This window comes from Stigmatopora nigra, chromosome 1 (assembly GCF_051989575.1).
Source record: "Stigmatopora nigra isolate UIUO_SnigA chromosome 1, RoL_Snig_1.1, whole genome shotgun sequence".
In the NCBI taxonomy this organism is placed as follows: Eukaryota; Metazoa; Chordata; class Actinopteri; order Syngnathiformes; family Syngnathidae; genus Stigmatopora; species Stigmatopora nigra.
The window spans coordinates 21,334,046-21,360,277 of record NC_135508.1 but is presented as its reverse complement, the minus strand read 5'-3'; the positions used below and the strand labels follow the sequence as shown (position 1 = coordinate 21,360,277).

The 26,232-nt window shown below is 39.6% G+C and overlaps 2 protein-coding genes across 6 annotated transcripts; one reads left to right on the top strand and one right to left on the bottom strand.

Annotated features, from left to right (window-relative positions):
- Nucleotides 1-130: 130 nt before the first annotated feature.
- On the bottom strand, nt 131-19,947 carry LOC144194958 (extracellular sulfatase Sulf-2-like). 5 transcript variants are annotated; one of them, XM_077714260.1, is made up of 25 exons: nt 19,829-19,947; nt 14,036-14,146; nt 12,877-12,936; nt 8,201-8,421; nt 7,961-8,081; nt 7,278-7,396; nt 7,052-7,203; nt 6,540-6,709; nt 6,033-6,183; nt 5,147-5,246; nt 4,999-5,074; nt 4,776-4,904; nt 4,512-4,568; nt 4,239-4,368; nt 3,778-3,976; nt 3,516-3,705; nt 3,291-3,387; nt 3,118-3,212; nt 2,997-3,056; nt 2,693-2,862; nt 2,468-2,610; nt 1,855-1,978; nt 1,759-1,792; nt 1,428-1,484; nt 131-1,138 (listed from the first exon to the last, which is right to left on the bottom strand). In XM_077714260.1, exons 4-25 carry the CDS (start codon nt 8,358-8,360, stop codon nt 1,108-1,110), a joined length of 2,565 nt encoding a protein of 854 aa, XP_077570386.1. In that variant the 5' UTR covers nt 8,361-8,421; nt 12,877-12,936; nt 14,036-14,146; nt 19,829-19,947; the 3' UTR covers nt 131-1,107. The 5 variants fall into 5 exon arrangements, 4 of the variants coding, with proteins under 4 accessions (XP_077570386.1, XP_077570472.1, XP_077570559.1 ...); XM_077714346.1 differs by lacking the exons at nt 14,036-14,146; nt 19,829-19,947 and having other exon boundaries at nt 3,124-3,212; nt 12,877-13,218; XM_077714433.1 differs by lacking the exons at nt 131-1,138; nt 1,428-1,484; nt 1,759-1,792; ... (8 more) ...; nt 14,036-14,146; nt 19,829-19,947 and adding an exon at nt 3,993-4,127 and having other exon boundaries at nt 12,877-13,220.
- LOC144195186 (outer dynein arm-docking complex subunit 3-like) lies at nt 19,587-26,232 on the top strand. Its single transcript, XM_077714676.1, has 13 exons — nt 19,587-19,767; nt 20,892-21,013; nt 21,085-21,162; nt 21,664-21,837; nt 22,044-22,145; nt 22,230-22,355; nt 22,559-22,675; nt 22,779-22,928; nt 23,945-24,105; nt 24,236-24,392; nt 24,999-25,145; nt 25,406-25,493; nt 25,564-26,232. Exons 1-13 carry the CDS (start codon nt 19,692-19,694, stop codon nt 25,677-25,679), a joined length of 1,614 nt encoding a protein of 537 aa, XP_077570802.1. The 5' UTR covers nt 19,587-19,691; the 3' UTR covers nt 25,680-26,232.

The window sequence follows — 26,232 nt, the reverse complement described above, 5'->3', positions numbered from 1 at the left end:
AGTATCTGTATGAACTGATTAAGCCTGTTCAGATGAAAGTTAAAACATCTGACAAGACAACCAGAAAAATATTCAGTCAATTCAATGCTCTAACAACAATCGTTAAAATATTAAAATTGACTTACAGCTGTTTGTTGTGTTACATTATCTTCATTTATTAACATGGACGCCAAAATAGGGCCTGCACAAAAGGGGTGTAGATTATGAAAATAATCGGCAGAAGGAGGGAGCCTTGAGGAATCCCGGAAGAAAAACTGAATGATCTGATGTGAAGCACTTAATAAATTGAAAAAACAGGGTGCATTGTCAGAATTTTTGGAGGATGAGTTTGTCTGTGAATGCTGTTTGTGATTTTATGACAAAGGAACAAAGTAAAATCTATAAAGAAGAATATGGAGAAGGATCTTGAGTCCGTGATATGAGGTCACAAGCTAATGAAAGTTTAGCAAAACCACAATTGGTTCATTGAAATCACATTTTGTAATCACATTCACAAGCACGTTACATTATTAGCAATGTACAACAAGTATCATCACAACATGGCTGTTGAAGAACAATGGCACATTCAAACACATTAGAAGGTACATTTCTATTGGTGCAAACAGGTGGTGAGATCAAACTTTACGCCTCTGGTGCTGCACTTACCTTCTGTGTGGCATCATGGTAATTAATATCACAGTCACAATTAATGATGTTTAGAAGACAAAATACAAAGATTTCCACAGGAGGGAATTGAGCAATATATTAGTTGATTAGTATTAATAACAATTAGCACTTCCAAGGTTGTCCACTGAAGGAAAGTTTTTGCATGTTTTACTAACAGCGAGGGCCAGGTTTGGGTTTCACTGGCAATATAAATGGAGTGTTTACCAGTGGAAGGAGGGGCGTCCATGTTTGACTGAGAGCACCTAAAAGGTGTGCCAATGTTTGTTGGAAGGTGCAAGTTCAGATGTTATTGACGGCACCTGTAGGACTCGTGTCCACATTTGAATTGACAGCAAATAGAGACAGCATGTCCTTGTTTGCTATATCCACGCAGTCAACTGGGATCTACTCCTCCACGTTCCTGGCAGTCAGGATCCAAGACTTTTTAACCAATAAGAAAGTTTATCCCTTCCAGCCATCCCAAATCGGACCTCTACAAGGACAAAGAAAGAACAAGGGGGACATGTTCTATTCCTCACTTGTTTCCAGAGTAGAACCTCACAAGTACAAATGAATGCATCTATTGCTTCATGTATGAGGCCTTAACAAAGGTGAATTAAAGTTAAAATATGGTCTTTTACTGTAAAGCTCAACTAAAACTGTTGTTCTATTAGTTCCCTGTAAGCAGCTTCATAGTTGCCTTCTTTTGTTACCATGTGATTTGTTGATATTTGGACTAAAGCAGGCTCAAAAAACATCAAAACACAAGAGAGATGACTTACAGCGTTCGCGATGACGAAGGACGCTTGACTCGGGGCCACTTCCTCTTCTCAAACAGCCTGAAACAAGCACATAGAGAATCTATTATTTTCTAGACAATAGATGCAGTATAGACATTAAGCAATCAAATAAAATGGTCTAAACCCATACAATGCTGTCTATTTTGATTTAAAAACACTCATAATTTCTGCACTTAACGGAATACATATACATTAGTTATATCTTCTTAAACTTTTATTCAAATATAAAGCATAAAATGTGTAGCAGTATCCTAATTATCTTTATAAAAGCGGGCCATGAGGAAAGGGCAATAGAACTGAGCTCAATTCTCACCTGTAGTCTTCAAACCTGCCCCGGTCCGACGCATCTGATGAAAAAATGCTGAGTTGGTGAAAAGAACATCCGTGTCTTATTGATAAGATGTCATACCTTTTTCCAGTGAGCGGACATGAGGATTGCACTGCTTCTGTCCCCGACAGCCTCGCAGTTCCATCAGCTGCGCGTGGAGAGTATTGAGTAGTGTCCCGTGCAAAGAACCCACGCTGTTCACGAGCTATGGGCGTATGCAAGCAGGCCTTATTAGTGGACAGAAGATCATGGAATTTCACCAAAATTGAAAATGATTCATGCTCCAATTATTTACGAATTGAAATATGTTGTAAGCGTTGAAATTAGCAAATGTTTGATTGAGAGAGACAGAAAGTGATTGATGATAAGAGAGCAAAGAGAGAGAGAGAGATATGCTAGTCATCCGTCAAAATTTGATTGATGGATGAGGTACGTTTTTCATGACTTTGACATCTCCTTAGATCTTTCTCATCATACTAATAAATGCTTACTTTTTGGATGCTTTGGTCTTAGCATGTCTGCCATTTTTGAGTAAAAAAAATCTCAGAGAGCCATTGAGAATCTTATCTCAACCATCAATCAAATTTTGACACAATTGGACTATAGTACATTTCTCTGAGGAGTAACTGGTTGTCATGAATATTTTTAAAATGTATAACACAAGTCACTGCCCGTGAGTGTGGAATGCGCGTACCTGGTAAGGGTCTGTGTTCATGTCAAAGTACTCCAGGAAGCCAGTTGCAAACTCACAGAACAACAAGTTGTGGCTTTCGTTGATTGTCCTCAGACACCAATATGTGTTGTTGTTGGCGCTTGTGCAGGCACAGAATGGCCCCACTGCATCCGCACAGGCACACACATTTTCAAAATTGTAAACAGAAAAATGATAAGTATGTGTGTCTGCGTGTGGATGTCGTACATGTCCAATATGGAGCTGAGTGCCAGTGTTGGTTGTCATGTGTGAAGCAGGTGAGTCCTGGCATGGAACAGGTGTCGTTGTTTTGGATTCTCTTGATTATCTTCCTCATCTTCTTCCTCCTATTCTGCTCCTTCAAAAGCCATGCCTTGTTTTTGCGACCCCTGTCCCTGCTAAAACACATTAAGCAGATTAATTACACAATGCACACATAAGCAAACATTATAATATTCAAGCATAATTGAGTTGATAACTTTCCTAACATTGATAAAACCTGAAAGAAACCCTTTTTGGTGTAATTTCTAACCTGAAGGGATGTATGCCACCCTTTCGGTATAGGAACTTCTTCTTGACTTTAAGCTTGTTGCTGGAGGACAAAAAAAATCATGACTATGCAACTATGTTTTTCTTAGCGCTTTAAGACCTACAAATACTTGTTGCAGTGGCACAGCGGAGGACGAGCCTTCTTAAGGTGGCCTTTCACCTCTTTCAGGTTCTTGATCTTTGTTTGCAGTGTCTCGATCTGACAGCCAAGTGAAAAATGGTGGAAAAAGTTAAACCAAGGAAGAAGAAGAAGAAGTGGACCACCGGGGAAGCTGACCTCATGGTCGATATGCAGCTTGTGGTCCTTCCAGGCCTGTAGAGAATCGTAAACGCCTGTGTCGCACATCACTGTCGAGTTGCTTAGAATGGAACACCTGCCCATAAATAGGGAAAAAAACAGTAGTCACAGTTTATTTTTTTTTAACTTAATAAGTGAAGTATTATTTTGGTGTATCACAAAGATTGGTTCTACAAAATATCACTTCAAAAAGAGTTAGCTGACCTGTGCGTGACTTTGAGGGAGTTGGGTGAAGAAAAAGCAGTAGGAGCTTCGCCCATTCCGCTAAAGTCATCCTCATCGGTTGAACTACCCAAGACCATAGCCACCAGGCTGCTGTTGTCAGGGAAAGTCTTCATGACGGGCACAGAGCGACTAAAGCGCCTTCTGGAGTAGCTTTTTAGAACGTTCAAGTCTGTTAAGGACAGATTCATTGATTATCACTGTCACGAAAGAAGGCGGGTGTGGAGATGTTGGTGACACTCACACTTCCTGGAGAAGAAGGACTTCTCGTTGATGGTCCGTTGCTTCAAAGGTCGAAGGCCACAGTCACACTTGCCACTGTAAAATGCAGACTTTATCCGCTGACTGACTTGATCTCCCTGAGTGGCCTTAGGCCCGCTGCCTTCGCTCTTGCATTTCAAGAGCCGCAACCTCCCCGAGGAGTCATCTACACACTGCCACTTCTGCATCAGTGCACACAAGGACATGCATACACACACATTATTGCAATAGACACAAATTGCTATCAAATGTTGTTATCATACTCCTTTTCCCACTTGAAATGTCTCTGACAAGTTGTTCTAGAAGTTAAAAGATGAAGGAAAATTCTCCTACCTGTGGGTAATCAATGGCATTTTATATAGTAGGCATAAAGCACTTTTCTGACATTCGAAAAGCAAGAAAAAGTATCTGTAAACAAGCAGAGTTTGAAATCCGAGAAGGTACCTGTCCAATCTGCTGACATGGCGTCTGGTACTCTGAGCGCTGACACAACTCTTTGACCTGCTGATATTTGGGCAGGAAGTTCTCCTCCTGCGATACGTCCTTGATTCCCGTGGGCTGATGAAGTAGCTTTCTGTGGAGGAACCAATAGGGAGACAGCTTGTAGGATGATCAACAGCCACCCAAACAAGCAATATGTCAAAAATGCCATGACTGGACCACCATTGGCTCACACTGGTGGTGATGTCGTATGTGGACAGGGCCTTCAGTATTTACCCTCTTTCCACCAGAAAGGAGTCTCGCCACACGTTTGACTTCTTGGTCACCTGGAACCTGCAAAAAAAAGTTGTTTTTGATACTGTATGGTATAACTCATAATGGCTTGAAAATGACATGGTTGACTCTATCATTTCTTGGGAGATATAGCTGATCTTGAATAAGCCAAAAATGAATGGATGATTAAATGGACAGTGGGATATCAAAATCAACGCTTTTAAATTCTTCCTACATAATTTATTCCCATTTATTTTTCCCACTCACCTGTTGGCAGGTGATTCAGTATCCAGCAGGCCCAGGATGGACTTGCCATCCATGTCAGCAGGCGTGTCCACTCCTGCGATGTCCAGGATTGTGGGCGCCAGGTCAATGTTGAGTACAATGTGGGGATTGCTAGGTGACAGGAAGCGGCAGGTGCATAAACGTTGCCATGACCGGCGTACTAGAATTTTGCAATGCTTCAATTGTGTGTGTCTTGTGTGCTTACACGCTGTCTTGTGCCACGTTAGGTCCTCGGATGTAAAACGGAACTCGAATATCAAAGTCATAAGGCATGGATTTTCCTGTAAGCAAAATAGAAATGGTTTTACGACACCGGGGACATAACAAGAGGACGGCGGTGTGTCCTCTACTACCTTTGACAAGGCCAAATTGTCCGATGTGGTAGCCGTGATCAGACGTGTAGATGATGTAAGTGTTCTCCAGCTCGTTGGTCTTCACCAGCATGTTGTAAAGCTAAGCAACATCAAGATGTATATTAGAATAACGCTGAATCGTACAACTTAAATAGCTGGTATACGTATTATAGCTTGTGTGGCTTATGTGTCAATAACGTAACATGGTAGTGTACATCTGACTCTGGCTACATTGATAAATGTGATTAGGAAAATGTAAAAGTAACATATAACAAATAACTTGCTTAACAATAGAATAAAGAATAAGAATGTTTTTTTGTCATTGTGCTGGTAGAATGGAATTTAAATCTTCCTCAACGGTAAATGAAAAAGAAGACGAACAAGGGACCAAATTACCCACATCGTAAAATGAAAGCAAGTCTAACTGCATTTTTAATGCAGTTTACATGTATAATTTGTATAGATAAGCTATTAAATGAAAGGTTAGTGGAAAAACAGGTCAACAAAGTCATAAATAGGGTCCTCAACCTATGAAAGTTTTGAGTAAGTGAATGAAACTGTGGAAGTTATCATCTTTTCTTTTTTTTTTCTAGCCTGTGCCTCCTTTTGTACAACTGATTCACATGTGAGCACATGCATTTCAATTGAGATTTTGAAATAAAATGCAATACATTTGTATGATGTGCAGGGAATAAATACTTGTTCCTGCATTTCCCAGGATCATAATAATTCCATAGCTTTAGCCTTGACTTGGCTCAATGAATGCATAACCATTGCAACACAAATCTATATATTTCCTTATCTTTCAGGGGCAAAAGCAAATTGCGGTTAGGATCCATTGACATTCCTCAACATTGGAGGGGGGGGGGGGGGGGGGGGCGATTACCTTCTCCATGCTGTCATCAACTGACAGCAGCGTCTGAAGTCGTTTTCTCTGCAGCATATTGGTGAACTCCATGTGTATGGGTTTCATGGCACCCGTATAGCGCATGATCCAGTGTTTGTCTGGGTTGGGAGCATAGTTGTAACTAGGAGTACTGAAACAGACAGAGAAAAATGCACTTTCTCTCAAGAAATCACTAGCAACTCTGTAAGACAAAATAAGTCATAATGCCTAATAGCTGAAAAAAACGTTGTTTTACTCTTCTGTGTGCTGTCAGCAAATTATTGCAAATAAAATGAGAATCTTCTCTATTGCCAAACCCTGAGGAAATACAAATAATGAGCACTAAGCACACAATAAAAATGCCCTTAGTAGTTCATTTGACAACTTTGAAAGAGATGATTTGTTATCACTCATTTATCTATATAGTTTTTGTATGGATGTGTGTGTGTGTGTGTGTGTGTGTGTGTGTGTGTGTGTGTGTGTGTGTGTGTGTGTGTGTCGACGTACATGTGTTGCGAGGCATTGGCAAAGGCTTGGCTGTACTGTGGTGCTGAGTCCTCAGGTCCATGCGGTGCAGCGTGACTCAGAACCATCATGACAGGTCGATGAGGATAAGCTTGCTTTGACGAACAGAAGTAACGAATGGACTCTGCTGTGATCACGTCTGTTAAATAGTCCTGGGGGAAAAAAAGTTAGTAAGTCTTCTTGAGTAATGGAATGAGATTGGATTTTGTTTTAAAATAATATATTGTAGAGATGGGGCATTTTTGTAATCATTATATCTAATTCTAATGGGTCATGTTTTGTCATTCTTTTTATGAACAAGTATTTTTCTTATATTGAAATCAAATTTCAAACTATTTGTAAGGTAGTGGCCAGCACATTACTGATCCCAGTTAATGCGATATTTCTAAATATATTATACATATATACATATACATGCATGTATATGTATATATGTATATGTGTATGTGTATATGTATGCCAATGTAGTCATTGTGTGTGCAGTGTGTACATACCTGAGGGTACTGGGCTCCGTGTTTCTCTCTGAGTCCGTTACGACTCAGGGTGTAGTTGTAGAATCGACTGTTCTTGACGAGGCCAAGCCACTCCCTCCATCCGGCGGGCACGTACGAGCCGTTGTACTCGTTCAGATACTTGCCAAAGAAAGCTGGCACACAAACACACCCACACAGAGTCATGAAGTTAACTTGTCTGTGTGCGTGTACAATTGTGATTATATACCAGTCCTGTATCCTGTATTGTTCAGGTAGACAGCAAAGGTTCGTGGTTCCTGCTGCCGCTGCCAAGACATCGACGAACAGTTCTCATTATTGGTGTATGTGTTATGATTGTGAACATACCTGCACAGAAACAACGGGCAAAGACCTTAAAACAAGGTGACAAATGCCCTGAAACACATTGGTGAAACTTAACATTTGGCTGCGAGTAAAAAACCTGTTATCAGGTAACTGTAGCACAGGGGTGCCCAATACGTAGATCGCGATCTACCAGTAGATCACCAAGGAACTATTGGTAGATCGCCAAGGAACTATTGGTAGTAGACCAAGGAACTATTGGTAGTAGACCAAGGAACTATTGGTAGTTCGCCAAGGTGCTTTTCGTGAATCGCATGATAATAAAATCGGTTTGCTTAGGTAGGCTCTTATGAACTTGACATTCATTTCTGCAGTAAACTATAGCATGAATCGAGAGTGGATTTTCACTCGTTTCCTACCACTTTCATACATGGTGATAGAGTCTAATGCGAGGTATATCAACATAAATAGTTGCCGAGTTTGGTCAGTGGCCTGTCTGTAAAAATGTAGATGGTGGAAGGTCAACTCCTTGAAAAGTATACCTAGATCTGGGATCAAATTTCTTTGAACACCCCTGCTGTAGTAGACAGTTGACAAGAGAAGACTTACTTCCCAGTGAGCATGCTTGAACGTGATGGACAGCACATGGGCGTGGTTACAAAAGCATTGGAGAAAGAAGTCCCACCTTCCTCCATAATGCGACGAGTCTTATTCATCGCCTGCATTGAACCTTGATGTAGAAACACAAATGAGCTTTATCATGGACTGTCTTTTCAAATCAATCTAATCATCATTTGCATCATAATACAGCATGAGCAGATTGATCATCAACATGTGCGTATAAGTCACCCAGCTCTAGGTCCTGGTCATCCGTGATGACCAGGATGATGTTGGGACGGATGTTCCGCCGGTCTCTCTGGAGGCGGGTCTTCAAGCGCTGACCGCCAGACAGGAAGTGAGCATGTCCAAACGTTACAGATGCCAGCAGGAGAAGGAGGAGCCTAGGCATCGTTGCCTCCCCCAAAGCGCCAAGGTTTGCTTCACTAACTGAGGAAGCCACAATAATGCACCTATAAAGCAAACACAAAAACAAATTTACTGTTTACATGCACATAAACACACACACACACAAAACAATACACAAAGTCTACATACATACATAATTTCACTCGCCATGTTGAATTTGAATCTAAATCTAAGACAATGATAATCTATGGAAAAAATAATATGCAGTTTTTGGGGAGTAATTAAAATGTGTGTTGCCAAAATACTGCTCAATATTCCCTGGTCCCCGTGTGAAAAATTAGTAGTAATTGGTTGGCCCACTCTTCCTTGCAGAATTGTTTTTACTCCGAAAGATGAAAAACAGTGATGATAACATTCATCTTCATCAGAGTAAGAAAAAAAAATGACGTGGCAGGAAGGTGCGAGTATGCGTGGGTTACTCAGATAACACATTATCACCACACATAGCTTGCTGAATATAAATCAGCAATGGGAGAGCTAGTCTTCCACAGGGAGGTCGAAGGTTGTGAGAAAGGTCACTGGTTACCATGGTGATGGAAAGGATCCTTTCTGAATTACTGTTTGAGCACCATCAGTCATGTTTGTAGCATCATGTAAGTCGACACTACAAACGTGTAAGCTGACACTGGCACAAACAAAAATTTAAATAACTAAGGAAACATAAGAATGGCACTTCAGGTACTGTGAACTAAAAGTACATTTTCTTTAGCTCATCTATGACATTTCACATTATATATAGTATTGACATCAAGAGACTGCATTTGGTGACTTGATTGAATATTTGAATGTCCCAATTTGTTTATCACTTTTACAGTACGCTTCAACAAGGACTGACCAATAATGTTCGAATCAAGCAATAATACTCATGCCTCTTTTCTTCACCTTCACCTTCACCGCCTACTCTCAGCCCACTCGCAAACACAAATAAATGCTTGGAGGCAGGCACACGTAGAACAACACGCACGCGCAAATAGGATCGGCTTGCCTTTACGTGTATTAAAAAAAAAAAGTGAAACTTGATTTTTGTGCAAGAATCAGTCACAGTGCACCTGTATTGGGATTTGCCAAACTGCTTTGCGCCCAATGGAACGCGAGTGTGTCCTTAAAAACGCATCTCGTGGAATGACAATGTGATGACAGAAATCTAACCTAAAGCATTAAGTACAGCACTTAATAAAATTATGTAACATACTGCTGTCCAACACTGGGAATTGAATCAACTTGGAAGTCTTTCTCTTTATTTTTCTTAATTTTTTTAAAAAAACATGCTGTCCAGTCAAGTGATTTATTTTTTCATTCACCTGTTTCTGTCGGAGCTCCCACATATTAGTTGGGATCATAACGAAAAGTCTGAAATTGCCCCAAAAAGACATTAAGGAGAAAACTATTCCTTTTAGAAGTGAAACCTCTGCTAAACTAGAGTTAATTCCAAAATGTGAACCCCAAAGACGGCAATAGCTGTCAGATAATCTAGTTGATTGTGATTGAATGCATTAGTTTGCTGTTAATGGGTCTAAAAATGATTGTGGTGATTTTACTGGGACACACAAGAGAGGGCATTAAACACTCTGAAACATTGTAGCAATCAATCCATTATCGTAAACTTGGATAAATATAGTTTTGCGCTCAATGTATTAGAATCGTCAGCCAAGGGTCAATTCATCTTACGATAAAGTCCATTTTTTAATGAACTCCACCACGTCACATGGTCAACTAAGAATATCCCAGAGATGATCACATACACAGTCGGGTTTGTTCATTCAATTTGGCCCTAATCTAAACCCATATTTTCTTCCTCTCAGAAATTCCAGCACTCTCCTTCTTGCTTGCCATGTTGTCTTGTTCGCTTCATCTCCTCACTAATAATGCGGCAACTCAGTTATTGACTTCTACTGTAAACGAGAAATATTTAATGATTTGGTCACCCTTTGCCCATCTAACAGTAAAATAATGATATGAGAAATGATGGTAGCAGAACCACAGTCCAACTCGAACAAATTTACAAGCAGATTTACTTTTGCCATTCTTTAGATTTACTTATACCACTGCTTTATTAATTACTTAAATTAAAGTTTACACTTTAAACTAAAGTATAAAATGTGTTCTTCAAATGGTACATCAAAACACAGTTTTTAGAAGAAAAAAAAGAGCTCCAAAAGATTTGCTTGAGCATGAAATGTGTCCATCCGTCTAATGTCTTAATCACCTCATTGGTCATTCAAAAGAACAGCATGATGCTAATTATACTCCATGACACATATCATCAAGATAAACAATGAAAGGTTGAGACAAGAAGAGCCTCGCAAGGCTGATTGTCACATTTCTGAGGTGTGTAGCATGCAGTTAATTGTTGAGGTTGTTCTTATTAAAATATGAAATAAGTCTGTTTCTGTTCAATTGCAATTGGTGACAAACTGAAGCATACCTGAAATGTCCAAAATCAATGTGTCAAAACCCCAAGAAACTCATTACAGCTTTTAAAAGTCAGCCGGTTCCTGACTTAAAATGTTAGTGGAGGGCCAGCTCACCAAAAGAGCCAGATATGGCTCACAAGCCATAAATTCACAAACTCTGCTTTAGTTGTAATATCCTGCCAAATTCATCATTATTATTATTATTCACAAGCTACATAGTATATATCTTACACTTACTACATTCCCTGACAAAACAGATGTTGCAAAGAAACCCCAAATTGTACCATTGCAAATGAATGGAATGATTTCATAAATATTTCTATTGACATTAATGAGTGCAAGTGGAACTGGTGAACATGCAGACTGACCCCAAGTACAGCAGCTTGTTCCTCTCACTTAATAATCAGGAACATGTGGGAAAACATGCACAGGAATGTTGAGGAGAGACTGTCATCTGGCCCAGCAACCCTTGTGTGTGTCTGTGTGTCATTGTTTGGGTCTAACTTGCATCATTAATCAGGAATGTGCCATTGCTTTTTGGTGGGACACAATAAGCAGACTATCTGACTGACGTGTGTGTGTGTCTACATCTTTGCCAGGTCTTCTGTTCCTATTTCTCTCTCTCTCTCTCTTCGGCATAAATACTTCTCCAAAACGAAAGCAATCTGGTGTGTTTTATAACATATTTTTATAAAAATTTTGCAATTGGGTTTATATGGGCTTTTGATGTGGTTTCCAGTAAATCAGGCCATGAATATGATCAGTTAACTCTAAATGGTTTTCCTCTATTTAGGTTTCAAAAGCTTGTTTAAAATTGATTCAGCTTTCCATTAAACGTGAAAAAAAATGTTTTTGGAAATATGCTTGCTGCCATATACATTGATGTAATTTGTATTCAATTAATAAACCATTATTAACTGATGAATTAAGAAGAATGTGCTTTAAGAACTTTGTGTACTGGAAGTACATTTATTAAATATATTTATCAATGTAAATTCATGTCAATAATTCATTACACGCAATAAAAGTATGGACTCTGATTTGTCAGCGGACATAAACAACCAAAAGCGTACTTTCGAGTGTGTGGCCAGTAACTCTACTCCACAAAAAAAAAACTGATTTTGCATGTGACTTTTACATTTGACACCAATGTAATTAGATAACCCGTAATTATTGGATATTTTATAATAAAAATGTGTGCTAAATTGATGTTGACGTTCTCTCAATGAGTCATGCTGATTCTGTCCCTAAGAGCCGCGTTGTTGACACCGCAGGCAGCGGGTCACATTGTGAAACAGGAAGTTGGAGGACACGCCAAGCCAACAATGCTTTTTGCCGGCAGCCTGCTTGCTGACAAACAAATTTAAAATAAAGAAAAAAAAAGGCGTATGGGCCTTGGAGGGGTTGCAACAGCAACAGGTTGAAAGTTCTAGTTTCAGAATCAGATGATGCCTTCAGTGCTGTCTTTGTTGTTGTCACTCTACATTTTTCTCACTGGTCACTCACGTATCATAAGTTGGCATGACTCATTGTCATAAGTTGTGAATGATGCAAATGTACGATGCCAACATTGTGGCCGTGTTTCCAATTCTTTGCTATGACATTGTAAACTTACAACAGAAATGATTGCTGTAATGCTATTCAATGTCATTTAAGTTCTCGGGATGTAAAATTTTTGCCAAGCCTCTAACACACAACAAACAAATCCGTTATCCCATTAGTCTTACGTAATATTGCAAAGCTCTTACAATCCACTATGCTTTGACAGCACTTACAAAATGCTGTGAAATCACAACACTGACGACCTGAGAAGTCACCAAAGCTGACCATTATGACATCTGCTACTATGACAAAATGAAATAATATGATCTAATGATTCCACTTTTGCAAAATGAGTCACCACCACACAATCATAAATTAATATGAACCAACAAAACAATGGAAAATCCCAATTCTATCAACTCCCCAGTACTGGGAACATCATAATATTGATTATAACGGCAGTCCAAAAGAAAGAGTTCACAACTTTGTTTTAAAATCAATAAACCAGAAGGAAAGATCATTGGAGGGGGGCAGAATCTCTACCTTTGAATGCTGCTGCTGTGACGTTTCCTCTCTGGCGGCAGGTGTTGTCTCGGGGATCCCCTGAGGAGAACAAGGAAAGTTGTCAGTTGCTCGGCCCTTCCTGTCTGCACTGGAACAGTTGAGAGAAAAGGGGGTGGTCCAGTCCAACTCTGCTTATTTTCTTTCTAGCTCTGTCCAATTCTTCTCACACCTCCCTCGCTCTCTCCCCTGTCTCAGACTTTGACAGCCCAACCGGAGCTTCTCCACTGCTGCTGGTAAGGCCAGGCCATCTGTTTCAACATGCCGACCTGCCTGTCCCTTCACTTTCACTCTCCTTCTCTAGCTATCTTGGAAACAGAGAGAATGGGAAAGGGAGAGGGAGAAAGAGAACAGGGAGGAGGCGGTACCTGGCCTCTATGCCAGCCAATGGGGAAACTCGGGCATCATTATGGATCGCTGGACAGGGGAGTGGCCAGTGCAAAAAAAAAAAACTCAATCTGACAGGCACAAGACATACTGTCGTCCAGTTATTATCTTATAAGCAGCATTGTGCATGTACTCCACTTATTGTGCTGAAAATGTGGGCTGTTGTCCAAGAAAAAAAAGGTCAGCTTCCCTACTGCTGCTAACCACTTTGGTCACATTTTTTTTACCTCTTCATTTTTTTGTGTATATATCTTTTAGTGGCTTCTTACTTGTGTGTGCACATTATGGCAAAGCTTAAAATCTTATTGTATACACATACAAAATAAAGGCATTGAATTCAAGGAAAAACATTAGTGAGACTGAACAAACTACTTCTCTGACTACAGGGCATGATGTTCAATTCAGATTTTTTTTGTGAAATTCGGTTTTCTATTTCGATTGTCAAAAAAATGCCATTTCCAAAAGAGAGAGAAAGACACACACTCAAGCATGTGAGGGAAACAGCCAAATTGTTATATTAATGAACAATTTTACATCATGAATGTTGGGTTTTGCAATGAAAATGTATATATTTCAGGTCAAAAATAGAGATTTGACATTACATTAAATTATTTTTATTCTTGTCTGCATAAACTGTTGTATGTATATCTGATTTATGTTAAAATAAATCCAGGAAGAATAGCAGATTTTTTTTATTCCATTTTTTTTATTACTGTTACACGTGGTACATTATTATCAATATATAAGAGGTCACCTTCGTATTCCTCGTAATCATCCTCATCTAATCTGATTGGAGGTTTGGGGCTGGACTTCAGCAGACATCCGATGAGTCTGTCACATCATGGTCTTTTGATGATCATGCATACTGAACACAAATACATAGACACACACAAACGCACACAGGAGGTCAGCGTGTGGATTAGTCAACATCTGCTCCACCATTTTTCCCTCTAAAAATAAAAGATGATGAATTTTAATCCGCTGAGCCAGAGATGGGATGGCTTTGGATTCTGTGAACAATATGAGGTTGTAAACATTAACTATAAAATTCATTTTAATGGCTCCCAATTCTACTTTAAATAGCTTTTCTTTGAGACCAATAAAAATTCTATTCAGGCCGTTTCTGAACAGCCTGTCCAAGTTCAGTTGGCCTTCGTAGTGGTTTGTAGCCTGAGTTGAGAGGTTGATTCGTTATAATGTACTTTTTCAAGTTGACATTTCCAAATGGGCGTGGCTAGCCCTCTCTAGCAGACCATTATGTTGTTCGGTTCTGAAAATAAAATGTAAATACTTGAAGTGCAACTTAATTAAAAAAGCAAACAAACTTGAGTACGGTAGCAAATATTTTGTTACCTGCCATTTTCACAAAAAGACGCTTAGCGAACTCTGTCATCAATAGACTAGACTTCAGCTCAATTTATTGGGCCCCATTAATCCATTCATCTTCTTCCGCTTATCCGCCATGTTTCAAGTCGTGGGGGCAACAACTTAAGCAGGAAAACTCTGACTACCTCCACTCAGTCACCTTTGTTCCGCATCCAGGAGGATTCTGAGCCACTCCAGTTGAGAAACACATGGTTTTACTATCAGAACTTAAAAGGCATTTGTAGCATCTCGACTCCCAGAAAAGTCGTGCTGATCATCTCCATGCAACAAAGTGGAGCGTACCACACTATAACAGTCCTGAAGCAGATCTCCATTAAGGACCTGGGGCATGCAGCTGCTTCTGTTCACTTTGGACAAAACTTGTTTGACCCTGTTACGACTGTCAGCCTGGATACACACTAGTAGTAGGGTGTGTTGTTTCTTTTCATCTGCAGGTAAACGAAGCTGTGGCTCCACCCCTGTGATAAAGCCCTGCCCAGGCCAACACAGCTGTGACTACTTCCCCATCATCCCTCCTCCAATCAAGATTCACTTCCTGTCCTTCAATAGGGGGACTTGAGATAAGTTCAGACACCCCAGAGTATACATATAGTCTGTTGGATATATACACATAGTTTATTGCCCTGTCTAGACTTTGGTTACATCAGTTCTGACATTGGCACCCATCGGCCTTATTTCCTGTATTTTTGTGGGCGTTCATTTGAACACCTGTCTGGGAGGGTGTTTTTTACCGTGTTTATTTGATGGTGGTACTTTAGTATCCTTTGCTTCCCCTATGTTATCCTGTAGTCCAGGCTTTGGTGGACTTTGTTGTAAGTAAATTATCACTGAATGCTACTTGCAGTGTGTGTCTGACTCATCCTTGACTGAATCCTTCTGCTGTGGTAGTTACGACTCCCTGGTATATCTTACCATCAGGGGAGTCGTAACAGACTGTCTCCCCACTCATGTCACAGCGGACTACTGCAAAACGCTATTTGCACAACGGGAAGGGTAAAATAAAAATAATAAAACGCTGAAAACATAGGACTTGAATACCTGTCAACTTTGGTCAATTGCTTGCCTTATTAATGATTGCAATTGCCCTTATTAATTGAGAATACACCAAACAAATGCAACACAGCACATATTTACTCACTTAAAAGTCAAACATTTTCCCCAAAGTGAACGGGTGAGCCGAAATGTTTAAAACCAGATCGTTTTTTCAAAAAAAAAAAAAAAACTACTTAAAAACAATCCTGTACTAAAGTTGTCACACACCGCACACAATTTGAAATGAACAAAAAAGTACTATAAAATATGGGAAAAATGTATACTAAGTTGACAGGTATGTAGTAATTGTAGTGTGCCACAAGGGTTTTTCTGTGTGGATATATATTAGAATATTGATGAGTGTAGGTAGGCCGTTTTGAGTTTGCAAAAAGTAGCTGGCATGGCAAAGTGCTGTCAGCATTGATGTGAAGGATGTCTTCCTTCTAAGCATGCTTCAAACAGGGACCTGTTGTCAGAGCAACAGTCACCAGCTGCCAATCTTTGCATGAACAAAACAGTAACTGCTGCTTTGACAGACAGCGTTGTCAAGACAACAAAAAAAAACCTTCTGGTGGCTCGGTCCTCGTTTGCGGACCCCTGCTGTGGCCCCTCGCTGGCTTTCTGCTTTGCTTGTCTTTTAAGAGGATTAACATTAGCAGCTAATGAGGCTAATTAGAGCATGTGGGAAACAAGGCGGGGGGATGACCCTGACTTGACCTCTGGGGGACTCATTGATGCCATTAAGTCACCGGAAGGAAAGGAAGGCAAACAGGAAGGAAAGAAGGTAAACAGGAAGGAAATTGCTTTGTTCTGTTTATTGCATTCATGGCAATCTAATTTTTGTTATTTTGAACATTTGTCAATGAAAAAAAAATTGATTTTTTAAGGTTTGTCAATGAAAAAAATGGATTTTTTTAAAGATTTGTCAATGAAAAATAGATTTCTTAAGATTTGTCATCTCATTTTCTCATTTTTTGAACCGCTTTATCCTAATTAGGGTCATGGGGGGTGCTGGAGCCTATCCCAGCCAGAGGTAGGGGACACCCTGAATCGGTGGACAGCCGATCGCAGGGCACAAAGAGAAAGACAAACATAGACACTCTATGGGCAATTTAGAGAATCCAATCAGCATAAAGTGCATGTTTTTGGAATGTGGGAGGAAACCGGAGTACCCTGAGGAAACCCACGCAGCCCACTCGTGCAAACCTGGGGAGAACATGAAAACTCAGGTGGACCGACATGGATTTGAACCCGGGACCCCAGAGCTGTGAGGCCGGCACGCTAACCACTCGCTACACCGGGCCGCATATTTTAAGTTTTGTCAATGAAAAATATATTTATTAACATTTGGAAATGAAAAATATATTTTTAAGATTTTTCAATGAAAAATATACATTCTTAACATTTGTCAGTTGTTTCCCCGTTAACATTTGTCATTTTTATGCGTCATGTTTGTATTAATTACATTACCGCTTGTACACTTCAAGGTTTCTTTCATTTATGTTATTTTATTAATGAGTTAACTGTTTTTCACCTCATTTAAAAATACAAATCCTTTTTAAAAATGAGTACAAAATGAACAGAGGGGAAAATATAAACGACAAGTTGTCAGTACTGCAGCGTTGGATGATGAAAAACATGACAGGCTGACATGAATTTGTTAAATCGGGCAAACACGGGCAAATGTAGTCATCATTGGAAGGGCAGCTAATATACACAACCACCCCGCGACACACACCCATATAAGCTCATCTTTGTAATCACCACACGCTTCACTCCGGGAGGCCCAGGAATCCTTGTGCCCCCAATGTGTGAGTGTCTGTGAGGTTTTAATGAAATGTCCCTTTTGTTGCCTTTGATATGCTAATGCATGTATTAGCAGTGGCATAAAGACTACTTTAACTACTTCAACACAAAAAAATGACTTCTCACACTAATGTATTCTTTGTGTGTGGTGGGTGTGTATGTATGTGCATTACACGAGTGGGTGTGTGTGCGTATGCGTGTGTTGGTTTGCACGTTTGCAAGCATTAGTGTGTGTTGGGATGTTTCAGATATTGATTTGAAATATGCATGCACAAGCTGTGAAAAAAAAGTCAGTAGAACTTAAAAGTCTAGTTATTTAAGGCATCTCAAATTAAAACATTTCAGTTTACTTGGTAAGATTAGTTTTTCCTACAAGCTTGATCATTCGAAGTACACACTTGCAGAGCAGACCAGTAAAAATACAAGTGAAGATGAATTAATTCAATTCAAAAGTGTGTTTAAATCCACAATCCTACGCACCACCATTTTTCAAACTAATTGACTGGGACTGTAACTATTTTTACCAGCCGTCAAAAACATTATTTTATATTGCTGCACGTATCACCATCACCAAAAAATCTGTTTTACTCATCAATCACAGTATAAAATTCTAGATCCTGATCCACTAAAAACACACATGAAAAAGGATTTTCTTCACCCTTTCAATTTGATTCATCTGAGCAGTAACTTTGAGAAGACGGCAATCAAGTCAAAAGTGAACAATTGCCTTTTCAAAGTGGACCAGTCAAGAACAAACATGCAACAACACAGCCCACCCAAAACAACACTCACCAAAAGTAGTATAACATTTTTTAAGGACATACCACAAACACAAAACCTAAACAAGATGGACGAAATCACAATGCAAAATAATACAACAAAGAAACAATGCATAAAAAAATGTTATTCACTCACAAACTGTCCAAATGGGTGCACGCGAAACAGGAAAGATGCCAGATTGTGTGTTTACATAATCCCCGATGAATAAACATGGTTATAAAGTGCACGGGCGCACACACCCATACACGGAGAAGCGTCATGAATATGCAGAACGGCAACGTGTTTGGTTCTCACACTACATGATTGACATTGGTCTTGTTGGCTGTGCTAATTAGCGAGGCTTGTTTGCAGGAGGTGTACACGTTATGCTACTTCAATGCGCGTTGCTGCGGCAACCGCAGAATTGACGGCCGTTGTTTAAGGTCAAGTTGCCAACAGGGGTTATTACTTCTTACATGCTATTATTTTGTTACCTTCATAACTATTGTTTGTTAATTGTCCTTGTTTCTTAGGAATTTGTCAGCATCAATTTGCATTGAAAATGCCAAAAATCAACCCGTTTCAGTTCGTTCATTTGTCTATGGTTTTAACCCTTTTAGGGACAGTGTTTACTACAGTGGACAGTTATTCAAAAGTTGACACTTAAAACCTGTAACTTTTTAGTGCATTGTATTAACAATTATTATTAAATTATTCTTTTTTATTATTATTTTGTCCATTTGTGCCTCCCATAAAAAATGGATTGGACATCTATAACAGTCAATGGCAGCAGCACAGTTAACTGACTCAAAATCATAATTTGTGCGTTAACCTGCACAAAGTTCGACACAAAGACCCAAAATTTTAAACTGAGAATCAGAGGAATCCTAAAAAAAATCTAATCTACCAAATTATTATTTTTTAAATAATGTAAATAATGTGAACAAAACTAAGCAACACAGAAAATGAGGTAAATAGCCACAGTGTATACAAAATATTCATATTGGCCAGGAGCCGCGTGCGGTTCGAGAGCCACAAGTTCGCCACCCCTGCCTTAGATCATGTTTTGGACTGTTGGAAAACAAGTCACAGGTGCAAGATCTATCGGGTTGACATTTCTCACAAGGAGGAAATGAAGATAAAATGTCAACAGAGATGTGAAAAAAGATATGTGAAAGTACAGCAACAAAGTATTTTGTTGTAATTGATGGTAAATGAAAGGCCATATTGAAGGACGCACGTTGGCATAGTGAAATCATAGATGACATCACAAGGACCACACCTACTTGTAATCAGAGGAAATTCGGAACAGGTAAAACAGTGGCGTTTGCACGTGACTGAGTAACGTGGCCCGGCAATTACCGCACGTCTAGACGGCAAGCGCCCCCCATTGTCACCTTCCATTGCTCCACATTAATACCGCAAACATGTTCGAATCCGAGAACAACAAATCGTCGGTGCACGACCAAATTGCGGAATATCAGAGGAAACTTCAACTTTTAGGTAAAACCTGGCGCTGCTTTTTTAAATTTTAATATGCGATAAGGATGAAAAAAATACATACGTATAGCCCGCCAGATTTGGTTAAAGTGTGCTTCCAAGGGGAACCAGACGTGAAGTGTGTTCCTATTCGGGTTCAGCAGGACACAGGACGCGCCTCCATCGTCATAATATTTGACGTTTTCTGCTTGCGTCATCGCGGATCCCCACACTTTTTTTTACAACTTTAACCCTTTCATGCACGATTTATGTTTTGTTAAAATATTCTTACAACATTCAAACTGCGGCTAATGTGCCAATTGCTGTTCATGAGATAATATTTTGCGGTCCCCACTTGACCTCTAGAAATAGTAGACATGTTGACCACACATATTTTGTGAAGGGAAGTAAAAAATATAATTTATATATAAATCATTTGTGGAATCATTTCAGATATTGGTTAGCGTGTTTTCTCCCTGGGCCTGTGTGGGTTTCCTCCGGATACTCTGGTTTCCTCCCAGATTCCAAAAAAACATGCATTGTAGGCTGATTGGACACTAAATTGCCACTAGGTATGAGTGTGAATGGGAATGGTTGTCTGTGTCCTCGAACCCTGCGATTGAGGTGTCCCCCCACCTCTGGCCTGAAGTCAGCTGGGATAGGCTCCGGCACCCCCCACAACCCTAGTGAGGATAAAGTGGTTCAGAAAAAGAATGTTAGTGTCGCCCTCACAGTTCTGGGGTCGAGCTTACGATCCCACATCGGTACTCCAGGTTGCATGTTTGCCCTGGGCTTTCGTGGGTTTTCTTGGTGTACTCTGATGTCCTCACACATTCCCAAAACATGCTGCATAGGCTTCTTGAACACTCTAAATTGGCCCTAGGTATGAGTGTTATCCTAAATGGTTGTCCGTCTCCTTGCGCCCTGTGATTGGCTGACCATCGATTTAGGGTGCCCAGAGTTAGCTGGGATAGGCTCCAGCACCCCTGTGAACCTTGTGAGGATAAGCATTTCGTAAAAGGAATGAATGCATGAATCATTTGACCTTCCAAAGCCAACATTACAATACTTGAGCGGGCCGAATTCTTCATATTTCATGCAAAAACAGCACCCAATGAATTGAATCATTGTTATGTGCCTGTGGTCAGAGAGCGACATGAGCGCCTCGTATGAGAGCTCCCGCTCAGCCCTGGAAAGGAACCAGCAGCACATCCTGCAGCTACAAGAGGAAAACAGGGACCTGAAGAAGAGGGTGTCGGATGCTGACGCCGTGAGGAAAACAAGACATTTTCATCGTGTCAACAGAACGTTGCCTTTACATTTTCAACTCTTGTTTCGTAGGATGAGCAACAATTCATCCAATCGGCCTTACACGGCCGAGGCATGGAAAAGGACACTGGGCCATCGGTGTCAGGAAAGGTAGTATTCATGTATTTTGCCCTGATGAGCTTTTTGTCATGTGTTTCTTTTGGGCTCGCCCCAAAATTATCGTTAACAATGAGTTACTCTGATTATTTCTTTTGACTAACTTAAAAGTGTATGACGCATGGGAAATACAGTAATATTTTAATGGGAGTCTTCCTAACTTATCAACTTAGTTTTGTTAACTTGATTACATGAGTTGAATAAGTTTGTGTTTAGGTTTGTGGGCCATAGTTTAATTTCCCTGTCCCTGTCTTTCGTGACTGACATGAAAGAAGGAAAACTGCTCAAATTGTTCCCAATTATCGACACACTTACATTGCAAAAAAACTAAATACACTAACATATTTGCCAGATTTTTTTAGGAATTTTTTCTTACTAATATATTTGCCATATATTCTTGATTTTTTTTTCATGCGCGGTTGTTTTCATCTTTTCAAATGGAACTCAATAATAAATATCCGAAAACTTTTATGGGTGTATCTCTTGTCTCCTTAGGCAGCTCTGTGCAAACTAGAGCACCGGGTGGCGTCCAAGATGAAGCGCCTCAACGCACTCCGACACAGCACCCTGACCCACCAGCGCCGGCTTGAGGACCTGAAAAGGGAGTGCCTCAGATTGGAAGCAGTGGGCTTTAACCAGGCCATATCTGAAAAGGAGGAGGTTACAATGGTATTTAGCTATTATTTGCATCTACTATGAGACTATTATCTAGTTTCAGATGAAAGAGCTAAACCTTTAATGACACTACGGTTGAATTAATTCAATACGATTGATGGCTACAAATGTCCAATATCTAGTTATTTGGCAAAGCTGACAGTCAATAAATGTCACTCTGATATTTTATATATATATTTTATATTTCTCTGTACTTCCAGAAATTGAGGTCATTGCAGAATTGTCTGGAGAAGAACCAGCTTAAGTGCAAAGAGGCTGCCAACATCATGACAAACTATCTAAAGCTCAAACGTTCACTCCAGGTCACTTTGGGTTACTTGATGGACAGGCTCTTTTAGTGACAAATTCTGCCTCAATCATTTTTTTCTCCTCTTTTTATTTGGCAGGAGGAAAATCCAACTTTCCAAGGTCAAATTGACACTCAAGAAGCAGAAATCCAAAAGTATAGGAAGGAACTGCAAGAAGTGCAAGATATGAACAACAAAGCCCAGCTCTCCAAGGAGACAGCAATTGTAAAATGAATGATTTGTTTAAAATTCATAATGTGCTCACGTTACAAATTTTGTCGACTATGGTCTAGAAGTTGAAAATATTTTCAGATCTTGCTTAAAGGGTTTCACACCAAACTTTCCTATCTATAAATTGCTGGAATTCATTTAATATGCAGACTTTTCTAGACATTGGCCATTTTTTTTTCTCTTTCTCGTCCTCCTAGGCTGAATTACAGCAGCTCGAGGAGCAGTTCTGCAAGGAACACCAAGAGAAAGATTATCTTTTGGCTGTCTACCGAAAAAGGGTGCAGGAGATCAAGGCCCGGGCTGAAAAGTTAGATGTGAGTCAACATTCAATATTGTATCCCATGTGTGATATAGATGGGCAAATCTTTGATACAAAATGAAAAGAAAAGGCTTAACGTGAATTTTTGCGACATGCAGGCTCAAAGGAAAAACGTACAACAGGACGAACTGAACACTGATGCGGAGGCAGGTGCCACCAAAATGGTTGAAGAAATGGAACAGAGTATCAGCGTGTTTGAGGAAACCATCCAAATTATGAAAGAAGCCACTGGTTGCTCTGATACACAGGTACTGATGTGGAAACAAAAGGACGTATTTCATTTTTGGGTGGTTACATTTTAGTTCAGTTTTCAGTCAGGAAGACAAGGGTCCTTTACTTATTCAGTGCCATCGCCGGCGATAAACTGTCAACCCTCTCAGTCAGAATGGATTGGCCCCCGATTGCCATAAATGCTCGTGAAATGATGAAACCAAGAATACCCTCTTTACACGCCGCAATCATTATCAGCGATTTTTTTTTTACCTGCTATTAATTCTTTTTAAAAATGTGAAAATCCACGCTGAAACTTGTAGGCGGACGCCACTCTTGCTACTAAGACTCTGCACTGAAGAAAAAATATATATATTTATAGTATATGTAATTTTTTCAAGTTCATAAAAATGTGAAAATCCACGCTGAAACTCATAAAGGCAAGCCACTCTTGCTACTAGTACTCGGCACTGGAAAAAAAAGTTATAACATAATAGGGGAGACCCTAATTCGTGATTTTTATATCATCGTGGCCATGTCTGGTCTATATAAACCGTGATATTTGAGGGATTACTGTGGATTGGAAATAATGAAATCAAGCAAACTCTCTTTACACACTGCAATCAATATCAGCATATTTTTTTGCTATTAATTAATTTTCTAAAAAGGTTTTAAAGTTCATAAACGTGAAAATTCACGCTCAAACACGTAGGCGGAAACCACTTTTGCTACTACAACTCGGCGCTGAAATGAAAAAAATGTGTGTATTTTTTTAAGTTCATAAAACTGAAAATCCATGCTAAAACTCGTAAGTGGAAGCCACTCTTGCTACTAGTACTCAGCACTGGATATTTTTTTCCTGATTATCGCGACCATATCTGGTCTACATTAACCGCAATATTTAAGGGATTACTGTGGATTGGCCACCGATCAACATTAATGTTCGTGAAATAACAAAATCAAGCAAACCCTCTTTTCACGCTGCAATCAGTATTATCAAAAATGGTTTCTAACTACACAAAGTGCAATGTTTACATTTTACCCTCATGTGTAGGAGGTGGTGGATCATTACAACACCCAGAAGGACACTCACCATCATGTGACAACGCTGAAATTGGAGAATGACTATATGCTCCAGCAGCTAAGGGAAGAGAAGGTGCACCTAAAGGCGCAGTTTGAAAACATGAAATATTCCGGAGAAACACAACTATCCCGGTGAGAAAGTCTTAGTGTGTGTATTCATTATGTTGTAATGTCGTGATCACAATCTTTTCAGGTCAATTATCACAAACACTGACTATGAGGGATGTGTTTTGTATTGTGTCTTACTCTTCTACATTTGTAGGGAGCAGAAGATGCTGGACGAGTGTGAGAAGGAGCTTCGAGTTAAACAGCATAATTGTGAAACAGCTAAGGATAGTTTATCTTCTCTCGTTAAAACCCTCAGCACTATCCAAGCTGGTGTGGAGCACCTCGTAGAAAGACTTGGTCCTATTTCTCTGGTAAAATATATGTACACTTTGCGTACACCTTTTATATATACATCTACACGTAAATATCAGCCCAGTGGTAAGAACGTCGCCTTCACAGTCCAGTTCTCCTTGGGCTTGCGTGGTTTTTTTCCGGGTACTCCGGTTTCCTCACACATTCCAAAAACATGAATTGTAGGCTGATTGAACACTCTAAATTGCCCCTAGTTATGAGTATGAGCGTGAATGGTTGTCCATCTCCTTGTGCCCTGTGATTGGCTGGCCACCGATTCAGGGTGCCTGTAGTTGGCTGGGATAGGCTCCAGCACCCCTGGTGACCCTTATGAGGATTAGCAGTTCAGAGAATGTATATAATCCTCTAAATACCCCTTTAAAGATGTTTAATAGTATCTTATTCGTGGTGTATTCATGATGGGGTTATGCATTAGGTGATATAAAAATAACAGTTTAGTAGAAGCAGATCTCTGGTCCCTGAATTTATTTTGGACTTGACCATTATTACTCGTAAGCTGCCAAACTGCTACATTTCTTTGGCATGCTCACAGTCTGTACTGCTGCAAACAGCATTTTGGCGTGTTTACTATGTAATTTTGTATCTCTCCTCTCCTGTCTGCGCAGAATGAAGCACCTTCAAATGTGCCTTCCAGCTCAGATGAGTTTGGAGTGGTGTTACTCAGTCAGTGCGAACGGAAGGTGCAGCAGCTGAAAGGCAGACTTCATGGAAAAGATTTCGATGATGTTACAAAGGACATGGAGGAAGAAGAGGTGAGACATACGTATACATGCAAATTTTACGATATTTGCAGAGAGCTATAGGAATGTTTGCACTTTCATGAGTTGTGACCTCACATGATAGGTTTCCTTGAATTGGGCTAATATTAGTGATAACAAGATCTATGTATATTTTTCATACAAGTTTCTTATAATCAAGGGGCAGGACAATAATCATAACCATAGCATTAAAAAGGACTGTCAGTGCAAATAGTATATGTCAGACTTTCACACATTTTTCTATTCTTCTATAGTTCTATTTCACAATTGAGAAACAACTGCCTCCTTACAACAAGCGAGTTGCAGTAACTGAAGACCAAGAGATGGGCCTCTTAACCAACGGTGAGATTATGCACACGCACACAAAAATACAGCAGGAACACTGTTTTCTATTTGCAATGTTGGTTTTCAGAGGACGATAATGAAGAGGATGAAGGAATACTCACCCGAGAGGCGCTGAAGCGTCGCTCCCAGCTGATGATTGACTCCATGTCCAACAAGAAAACCTGGAAAGCGAAAAAGAAATGAGACCTATTTATTTTTATTTCAATAATTCACATGTTGAATTTGATGCTTGTAGCCAGTTCTGATGTTTACAAAAGGCTCACACAAAATATTGGTAGGATTTCTACCATAATTAGCAGATAAAGCTAAGATATCATTTAGAAGCAACAGATGCAATGCTGTCTATTATGTGAACACCTAACCAAAAAAAGGCAAATATTTGCCTGATTATTGGTTGCTGTGTTAAATGAAAATGTTGCTTTTTGTGAATATTTTTTATTGGTGATTTATAAATGTCAACACTAGTTCAGATGTTTGATGCGTCACTTAAGCAAATAATATTTATGTCAAGTGTCAATATTGTTTAGATATATATTTTTCTTTTTTTAACTACAAAACAGGTCATTTTCCAATGCAGTACACGGGAAAACAAATATTTTTTATCCTGAGTTCAGTTGACAGATTTTTTTTTTATTTACTAAGAGGTTAAATGTTCCACATAAGATTTTGATGTTCTACCTAGTCCAGTTTTGGTATGTATTTATATTTATATATAAATAAAAATTCTGTATATACA

What these genes read in the sequence shown, in the direction of transcription:
- LOC144194958 (XM_077714260.1), bottom strand. Translation starts at nt 8,360, where the DNA reads ATGCCTAGGCTCCTCCTTCTCCTGCTGGCATCTGTAACGTTTGGACAT. An exon ending in TGAACACAGACCCTTACCAG is followed by an intron (nt 1,979 to 2,467) that starts GTACGCGCATTC and finishes ATACGCCCATAG; the next exon opens with CTCGTGAACAGCGTGGGTTC. An exon ending in TGTCCGCTCACTGGAAAAAG is followed by an intron (nt 1,793 to 1,854) that starts GTATGACATCTT and finishes TTTTTTCATCAG; the next exon opens with ATGCGTCGGACCGGGGCAGG.
- LOC144195186 (XM_077714676.1), top strand. Translation starts at nt 19,692, where the DNA reads ATGTTCGAATCCGAGAACAACAAATCGTCGGTGCACGACCAAATTGCG. An exon ending in AAAAGGAGGAGGTTACAATG is followed by an intron (nt 21,838 to 22,043) that starts GTATTTAGCTAT and finishes CTGTACTTCCAG; the next exon opens with AAATTGAGGTCATTGCAGAA. An exon ending in CTGGTTGCTCTGATACACAG is followed by an intron (nt 22,929 to 23,944) that starts GTACTGATGTGG and finishes CCTCATGTGTAG; the next exon opens with GAGGTGGTGGATCATTACAA.